Source organism: Moschus berezovskii, chromosome 8 (assembly GCF_049115385.1).
Source record: "Moschus berezovskii isolate FMDL1 chromosome 8, NW_MosBer_1.0, whole genome shotgun sequence".
Lineage (NCBI taxonomy): Eukaryota > Metazoa > Chordata > Mammalia > Artiodactyla > Moschidae > Moschus > Moschus berezovskii.
The window spans coordinates 103,636,925-103,646,977 of record NC_142467.1 but is presented as its reverse complement, the minus strand read 5'-3'; the positions used below and the strand labels follow the sequence as shown (position 1 = coordinate 103,646,977).

General features: G+C 41.1%; 1 protein-coding gene across 1 annotated transcript; it reads right to left on the bottom strand.

Annotated features, from left to right (window-relative positions):
* Positions 1–5,948: 5,948 nt before the first annotated feature.
* Positions 5,949–6,881, bottom strand: LOC129559250 (olfactory receptor 7A10-like). The gene has a single exon (XM_055430825.2). The coding sequence runs from the start codon at positions 6,879–6,881 to the stop codon at positions 5,949–5,951; it is 933 nt and encodes a 310-aa protein (XP_055286800.2).
* Between the last annotated feature and the right edge of the window lie 3,172 nt (positions 6,882–10,053).

Below are 10,053 nucleotides of genomic sequence, written 5' to 3'. Positions count from 1 at the left end.
ACCTTTCAAGGTAACTGGAAAGCTTTATAGTCAGCCCATGTTCTTGTATTTTAAAGAGTTAAGTTGTGTCTGACTCTTGCAACCCCCTGGCCTGTAGCCTGCCAGGTTTTTCTGTCCATGGCATTTCCCAGGCAAGAATACTGGAGTGGGCTGCCATTTCCTTCTCCAGGGTATCTTCCCGAACCTGGGATTGAACCCATGTTGCATTGGCAGGAGGATTCTTTACCACTGAACCACCAGGGAAGCCTGTAGGTATGTGTTAAATGAGAAGCCTGTTTCTAAGGCTGCAGCTACAATTGATGATAATGTAAGCTTATTTCACAGAAAGATCGAGCATCTGGGTCTGTTATCTCCTGTGTCATGAAAATGGTAGCGGTTTAAGAACTCTTCCTCCATTGGTTAAAGTCCTGCACTTCTTGAGAGTATAAGCTCCACTGTTTTCCTGGGATATAAGGTTGTCCCAGGAAGCAGCTGCAAAAATCAGGAGGCCAGACAAGGGTATAAGCTCACCATCAAGCTGAAGCAGAGCAGAGGCAGAGCAAAAAGACTTACTCACCAGGCTCATCTCTGTTCCCTGAGATCATAGCCACTGACCTGTATCAGCACACCAGAACAGAAGCCTGCCCCTCAGGCCAAAGCCTCTGCACAAGCAAGCGGGGCCTCTATTCCAGGAAGGCTGGGGTGTGATTCAGTCTGCTGCTTGGGCAATGTCCTGGAGGTGGTAGGCTGTTAAGAACTGTCTTCTTGATTTTGCAATCTAGTCAGACCTCGGAATGCAAATCCCCTGGCCTCTAGAGCCAGGGACACAAAGAATGTCCTCTGGAGTGCTGCCAGAGAAACTGGGATGCTGCACACACACACACACACACACACACACACACACACACACACACACACACACACACACACACACACAAATCATGGAGGACCAGAAGTGTGCAAAATCTCCCCTGGAGTGGTAGTGTGGAACTTGACAAAGGATGAGCCAAGGAATTGTACCTGCTGACTTTAGTGATGCAGAAGGACAGTGTGAGATGGTTCCCACCTATGCGTCTATGCAAAGAGAGAATTTCAACAGGCTTCTGCCCTTTTGATGGATGTATTTAGATTAGCAACTGAACGTCCCCCAGGTGGCTCAGTGGTAAAGAATCCATCTGCCAATGCACCAGACATGGGTTTGATCCTTGGGTAGGGAAGATCCCCTGGAGCAGGAAATGGCAACCCATTCCAGTATTCTTGCCTGGGAAATCCGATGGACAGAGGTACTAGAGGGTTACAGTCCATGGATTTGCAAAGAGTTGAACATGACTTATCAACTAAATAGCAACAGCAACAGTCCCTCTCATATAGTCTTTTCAAACTGCTGCTTCAGCAGTGAGCATTGAGGCTATTGAGTCTATGTGGGAGCCTTTTAAAAGCAGTGTTGCCATTTGCTATGTCACTTTACATCTCATAGACATAAATCCTGATGGTTTTCAAAGACGGGTATTTTGGAGGCTCATCTCCCATATGCAGGTCTTAAAAGTTGGGGTGTCTAATATAGGCTATGAACTTTTTAATTCTCAAGAAGAGGCTCCACATGTGTAAAACCCCTTCTGAATTTGGGTTGCTGCATCAGGGTGGGTGTTTTGGCAAAAGATCATCTCAGTCTCTCCTACTTGCCTCAATGTGGTCTTTTCTCATTTGTTACAAAGGAGCATTTCAGCTAGTTTTCAGGTCTTTTTCAGAGGGAATTGATCCATGTGTAGCTGTCGATTCAGCGTATCCATGGGAGGAGTGAATTCAGTATCTTCATATATCCCCATCTTGGACCAGTCCCTCTGTGGTTCACTTTAAATATATGCTTAACTTTCTACAGTCTTTTCCTGCTCATAATGTTTTTACAATTTTTATTGGATATAATTGCTTTACAATGTTAAGTCAATTTTTGCTGTACAACAAAGTGAATCAGCCATATGTATACATATAGTCTTTCCTTCTTGCGTCTCCTTCTCATCCCATCCCCTATCTCAAGTCATCACAGAGCACCCTGGGCTGAGCTCCCTGTGTTATACAACAGCTTCCTGCCAGCTATTTTAGTCATGGTGGTATATGTATGTCAATGCTACTGTCTCAGTTTGTTCCCCCTCTTTTTTCTCCTATGTGTTCTCTACATTTGCATCTCTGTTCTTCCCCTGCAAATAGTTCATCAGCACCATTTTTCTAGATTCGATGTGTATGCATTAATAGATGATATTTGTTTTTCTGGCTTACTTCATTCTGTATGGTAGGCTCTAGGGTCATCCACATCACTACAATTGATTCAGTTCATTCCTTTTTATGGCGGAGTAATATTCCATTGTATATATGTACTACATCTTCTTTATCCACTCATCTGTTGATGGACATCTTGCTTCCATGTCATGGCTATTGTAAATAGTGCTGCAGTGAACATTGGGGTACAGGTGCTTCGAATTATCTTTTTGAATTATGGTTTTCTCATTGTATATGCCCAGTAGAGTATCCTCTTCAAATTTCTTTCAAGCTTTCTTTCTATATAAAACATAGAACCATAAATGCATTTCTGTGTGTATATATATAGATATTCTTATGCTCATTTCAAAGATAAATTATATAAATAAATACACACAAGTTTACATTTGAACATTTTCTTAGGATTCCACAAAAATACATCCACTTACATCATTAATTTCTTGAAATCTTCCTCTGAAGTTATATTTATTATCCCACATTACATACATAGACAGTGATTTAGGCTCAGGGAGATTAACATATTTAAACATATTTAAAAAGTCTTTAAAGTTGTGCACTTTCATGAATTATATGCAAATGGAAATATATAGTATGTATTGTAACTTTTGTACAGATCATTTTATTTATCATTTCAAAGTATATGCAGTTTATGGTATGTAATTATTTTCTAATACATCACTTTGAAGTCTAAAGGTGCGTGGATCAGAGTAGGATCTAGAGCACAATAGCTGATTCACACTGAGCAGTGATGGGAGATATCTCATTTACCCAGGTGGAAAGAAAAGTGTCATATATGGGTATAGAAGTAATTAAAACAATTCACTCTTGGTACTCTCTTGGCAAAATTGAAGATAAAACCAGAGAAATAAACTGATCACATTGAATCAAGTGAGAAAGGCATCATGTCACACACGGTATCATGGATGAACCTAAGAAAAGCAATGTAGAGACTCACATCTGGGTTTACACTCATTAGAAGATCAGCAGAGCTCAGGACAACTCTCTACCTTATAATCTCATCTGGTAACAAAGGCGGTATATTACATCATTAGCTTTAGGATGACTTGTTATGCTGCAATATCTAACTGATACAATAATCAAAGTGAACAGAATGAGGATAGTTATAATTGCTCCTGATTATTCTTGTCATTTGTTCTTGTATTTTGGAATAGCTCTCATGGTTACTCCGTCTAAGTTCATTTCAGATAACTGTAATTGAAATCTCTCATTGGGGTTCATTTCTCAGTAACCAGAAAAGGTTGAAAGGACATACATGTTTATGTATGAAAAAAAAACTGGTAACCCTGATTCACATGACTGGACAGCAATTCAAGATGTCTGTTGAGTCACTCTCTGATCATAAAATGTGAATAGAATCATGAGTATAACAGAGTTATCATGGAGGATAATGATAATGATCATTCCATCCTTCTTGGGTTATGACAAAATGTAGTGGAGATACAGTTCCATTAAGTCAATGACATGAATCATAATACAGGTAGCACTGAAAGTTTCAAGCAGAAACAGGAAGATAATTGAATAAAACAAGAAAAATGCTAATCAATCTTTTACTAATATGTATAAGCCAGGCTTCAGCAATATGTGAACCGTGAACTTCCAGATGTTCAAGCAGGTTTTAGAAAAGGCAGAGGCACCAGAGATCAAATTGCCAACATCCGCTGGATCATGGAGAAAGCAAGAGAGTTCCAGAAAAACATCTATTTCTGCTTCATTGACTATGCCAAAGCCTTTGACTGTGTGGATCACAATAAACTGTGGAACATTCTGAAAGAGATGGGAATACCAGACCACCTGACCTGCCTCTTGAGAAACCTGTATGCAGGTCAGGAAGCAATGGTCAGAACTGTACATGGAACAACAGACTGGTTCCAAATAGGAAAAGGAGTACGTCAAGGCTGTATATTGTCACCCTGCTTATTTCACTTATATGCAGAGTACATCATGAGGAACGCTGGGCTGGAAGAAGCGCAAGCTGGAATCAAGATTGCTGGGAGAAATATCAATAACCTCAGATATGCAGATGACACTACCCTTATGGCAGAAAGTGAAGAAGGAATTCAAAAGCCTCTTGATGAAAGTGAAAAAGGAGAGTGAAAAGGTTGGCTTGAAGCTCAACATTCAGAAAACAAAGATCATGGCATCTGGTCCCATCACTTCATGGGAAATAGATGGAAAAACAGTGGAAACCGTGTCAGACTCTATTTTTTGGGCTCCAAAATCACTGTGGATGCTGATTGCAGCCATGAAATTAAAAGACGCTTACTCCTTGGAAGGAAAGTTATGACCAACCTTGATAATATATTAAAAAGCAGAGACATTACTTTGCCAACCAAGGTCTGTCTAGTCAAGGCTATGGTTTTTCCCGTGGTCATGTATGGATGTGAGAGTTGGACTGTGAAGAAAGCTGATCGCCGAAGAATCAGTGCTTTTAAACTGTGGTGTTGGAGAAGACTCTTGAGAGTCCCTTGTACCACAAGGAGATCCAACCAGTCCATTCTAAGGGAGATCGATCCTGGGTGTTCATTGGAAGGACTGATGCTAAAGCTGAAACTCCAATACTTTGGCCAACTCATGCGACGAGTTGACTCACTGGAAAAGACTCTGATGCTGGGAAAGGTTGGGGGCGGGAGGAGAAGGGGACGACGGAGAATGAGATGGCTGGATGGCATCACTGACTCTGTGGACATGAGTTTGGGTGTACTCTGGGAGTTGGTGATGGACAGGGAGGCCTGGCGTGTTGTGGTTCATGGGGTCGCGGAGAGTCAGACACGACTGAGTGACTGAACTGACTGAACTGATCTGATAATCATGTTGACAGTGGCTATTGTGGGCAATGTGGATGCCAAGAACAGGATCCAAATGAGGAGAATAAAAATCAATGACTTGTCACAAATCGCAGTAGTATTGTTACAGTCTCAATGGCGAGAAAAGGCAGTTAAGATAGTGTGTACATGGGAATATTGGATATAAAGGTGAAAATAGTGTCTCAGGTTTTCCTCTGTTATAAAATTATATAAATTGTCTTCGTGATCAAACATATGGTTTTTGGCAGGAAGACTACAATTCATGACACTTCTTTTAGAGAAACAGAAGAAAAATATCTGGTAAGACAAATATCATTTGTGGGGCTTCCCAGGTTGCACTAGGGGTAAAGAAGGTGCCTACCAATGTGGATGAAAGAAATGCAAGTTGGATCCCTGGAGGAGGAAATGACAATCCACACCAGTATCCTTGCCAGAAAAAATTCCATGGATAGAGGAGCTTTGTGGACTACAGTCCATAGGGTTGCATAGAGTCAGACGTGACTGAGCGATTGAGCATGCACACAGGTATGTCATTTGTGAATAGTTATTCTAAAAAAAATTCTATGTTGTCTCATTTAGTCAGTGGGAATTTCCAAACATTCCTGATACGTTGGTGAAATAAAGTTGTGAAAGTGGGAATAGAACAAGGACAAAGCAGGTGGATGCCAGAGAGAAAAGGAAGCTTAATAAAGTGATTTACATGAATTGAATAGAAAAGTTAGAGTCAAATAAATGCAAATTCCAGGAATGTATTTATTTAAAAAGAGCAAGTTCTAATTTCATAGTCTGATCAAATAGTCACAGTCTCTGACTCTGAGGCTTTGACCTCTGCGATCTCAAGTGCTTTTTCAATTTAATGACAACTAGCCCTTATACATTTCTTCTCACAAAGAGCACTTTCAGAGCCCTCTTCATGTCTTTATTCCTCAGGCTGTAGATGAAGGGGTTCAGCATGGGTGTGATGACTGTGTACATCACCGAGGCCGTTGCACTTGAGTGTGCATCGTGGGTAGCTGCAGAGCTAAGGTACACTCCAAGCATCGTACAATAAAATAAGGAGACAACAGTGAGGTGAGATGCACAGGTGGAAAATGCTTTGTATTTCCCCTGAGCTGATGAGATTCTGCGTATAGAGGAGACTATCTTAGAATAAGAGTAAAGGATACCAACAAACGGACCACCACCCAGCAGGACAGCTGCAAAATACATCACTATGTTATTAAGAAAAGTGTCAGAACAGGCAAGTTGGACCATATGATTGAGTTCACAGAAAAAGTGGGGAATTTCAATGTTTGTGCAGAAGGACAGTTTCAGCATCATTAAGCTTTGTAATGAGGAATTAAGAATATTTATGATCCAGGACATCAACACCAGCAGTCCACAAAGTCTTGGGTTCATGATGACTGTGTAGTGTAGGGGATGACAGATGGCCACAAAGCGGTCATAGGCCATCGCAGTCAGGAGAAAAATGTCCAAAACTGCAAAGAGGATGAGAAAATAAATCTGTGTGATGCAGCCTTCATAGGTGATAACTTTGTTCTGTGTTTGAATGTTCCACAGCATCTTTGGGATGGTGGTGGAGGTGAAACAGATGTCTACAAAGGACAGGTTGGAGAGGAAGAAGTACATGGGGGTGTGCAGATGGACATCTGAAGTGATGGCCAGGATGATGAGCAGGTTTCCAAACACAGTGATCAGGTACATGGAGAGGAAAAGCCCAAATATGATGGACTGTAGTTCTGGATCCTCTGAAAATCCCAGAAGAAGAAATTCTGAAATTCGTGTATCATTGCCTCGTTCCATACGATGGAAGTGACTTCACAGAAAAAGGAAAGTAACATGACTAATTTTCACAACTACATGCTTTACTCACACATTTTAAATGCTGGGATTTACATATTGCAGTCATGTAATTCAATAAAATATGTTTTTGTGTATGAATATGTTCTCCTTTAGATTCCCTCATGCCACCATTGATATGGAAGTTTTGTCCCTGTCAACTCTTTCCCTGAGGCATTTTGTATCCTATAATTTTCATTAGAAATTTTTTCATGCATTTCAGTAATAAAATTGAGAGCTGACCATGTTACCAATGTCTAGGCAACAAGTAAAGTTTGTTGAAGAACAAAATAGGGCCCGACTATTAAATTATGGGATTGCTTCCCCATGTGTGCAGTGGTAAAGAATCCGTCTGCTCATGCAAGAGGTGCAAGAGGCTAGGGTTTGATCCCTGGGTCAGGAAGATCCCCTGGAGAAAGAAATGGCAGCCCACTCCAGTATTCTTGCCTGGATAATCCCATGGACAGAGGAGCCTGGTGGGCTATAGTCCATGGGGTAACAGACAGACGCAACTGAGCATATACACACATTCAGTGATGGAGATAGAAAATCTAAGCAAATAATAGAGATCATTACATTTCAGATGGTGACAGGTGCTATATAGAAAGAGTAAGCTCCTGTAAAGGAGAGAGTGAATTAGGCTTTATATTTTGCATGGGTGTTTAGGTAAGACCTGCAAACAACGTGACATTTGAACAGTGACCTCAAGCAAGAGAGGGAGGGAGATGTAAGTTTATGTAATGAAGTATGTACCTGGCAGAAGAAATATCCAGTGAAAGGCCTTGAGGAAGGTGCTTATTTCCAGTGCTCAAGTCAAAGAAAGTAAAGCCAGTGTTGCAAGTGAATGAAGACAACAAAAAGTGATGAAAGATGGTGTCACACCTGTTGAGGAGGGATATGGTCTCTCGGCTACTGCTGAAATCCCAGAGCAAGGGACTTCCTGTTCTGTACTATATCTTGCCCTTTATTAATCTTGTTGCAAAGGGATCCTGTGAATTGAAACAGCCCACCTCTTTAGTACCTCCCTTGATTGAACTCTGGCCCCACTACCGTAAGGGCCATCTTGGAATATATGAGAACTGGTACCCTTGTTCCAAAGATTTCTGACACCCCATCAGTAGCAAACAGACACAGAACACACTGTGTCTTTCTTCACTGTGTTATTTTCATGTCTTTCTCAGCTGCAGCATTACTGAGTACACTAGGAATGTGTACAACCCAAGTTGGACAATGAACTTTACCCTGTATAATATAGAAATGATTCCCTGAAATTCCAATTCTTAAGTCTCCTATGGACAAATAAACCTGGGATTCCATACTGAGATGGCCATTTGTGTATTTAAACAAACATTAAATTGTCTTTTCAATAAACAGAGAGCAGAGAGAGGGAGGGAGGGAGGTAGAGAGAGAGAGAGTAATGATGAGAAAAATATCTTAACAAGATCAGTTGGACCCTGAGAGGCTGTGAGAAACAATAATCTTCCTTGGTCCTGGCAGCATTCCAACCTTAATTATTTTTCCTCTGATGCCCAGCAAAATAATAAGAGATCCAAAATGAACTTGTCTGAAAGACAATAGTAGTGACACCTCTATGATGTCGAAAGATATCAAAAGACATTTTACTTATTGTTCCCCCTAAGAGAAAATGAGCAAAGGGATAAACCAACACCTCATGAAACAAAATATACAGAGTATAATGAAACTGGGCATTTTTATATCAAGCAGTAGAAGACTTGTTTCTCCTGGGCCTGTTTCATAATTACTTGACTGGTTAGTTTTTGTGTGGTCTGATAAGGGATGAGGTTAGCTCCTTGCTCATTTTTCTCATGTAGCATCTTTCCTTAGCTGTTCTCAGACTTTGGGTTTTGAGAAACCTAATGGGCATACTCTGATCCTGGTTCTGTACTTCATTCAACATGCAGAGGCCTCCCTGGGCCATGCTCTGTAAGTCCATGGTGTCCTGCTGCTGTTAAGTCGCTTCAGTTGTGTCTGACTCTGTGTGACCCCATAGACGGCAGCCCACCAGGCTCCCCCGTCCCTGGGATTCTCCAGGCAAAAACACTGGAGAGGGTTGCCATTTCCTTCTCCCTATGGTGTCCTACACCATGACAATTCTGTATTTTTATGCTGACTAACTTCCTTCATATAATTATGTCTGAGGACATTACATAACGACATATTTATTTCATTGTCCTCTGACCTCATTTTTAGACTGTGTGACCCAAAAAGGCAGGGACCTTACCTGCTTTGTTCACTTTTGTACTTTTCAGAAAAGTAAATGAATATATGTGTGCTTATCCAGAAAAACACATAAGAGTATGAAAAGCTATAAAATGGAAGAATAAAGGATAGCATGTCAAGGCTGTGTATTGTCACCCTGCTTATTTAACTTATATGCAGAGTACATCATGAGAAATGCTGGGCTGGATGAAGCACGAGCTGGAATCAAGATTGCCAGGAGAAATATCAATAAACTCGGATAAGCAGATGACACCACCCTTATGGCAGAAAGTGAAGAACTAAAGAGCCTCTTGATGACAGTGAAAGAGGAAAGTAAAAAAAAATGGCTTAAAGCTCAGCATTCAAAAAGCTAAGACCATGGCATCTGGTCCCATCACTTCATGGCAAATAGATAGAGGGACAGTGGAAACAGTGTCAGACTTTATTTTTTGGGGCTCCAAAATCACTGCAGATGGTGATTGCAGCCATGAAATTAAAAGACGTTTTCTCCTTGGAAGGAAAGTTATGACCAACCTAGACAGCATATTGAAAAGCAGAGACATTACTTTGTCAACAAAATTCCGTCTAGTCAAGGCTATGGTTTTCCCAGTGGTCATGTATGGATGTGAGAGTTGGACTATAAAGAAAGCTGAGTGCTGAAGAATTGATGCTTTTGAACTGCAGTGATGCAGAAGACTCTTGAGAGTCCCTTGGACTGCAAGGAGATCCAACCAGTCCATCCTAAAGGGAATCAGTCCTGAATATTCATCGGAAGGACTGATGTTGAAGCTGAAACTCCAATACTTTGGTCACCTGATGCGAAAAGCTGACTCATTTGAAAAGACCCTGATGTTGGGAAAGATTAAGGGCAGGAGGAGAAGAGGACGACAGAGGATGAGATGGTTGGATGGCATCA

Bases quoted from the DNA above. Each gene is read 5' to 3' on its own strand.
- LOC129559250 (XM_055430825.2), bottom strand. From the start codon at position 6,881: ATGGAACGAGGCAATGATACACGAATTTCAGAATTTCTTCTTCTGGGA.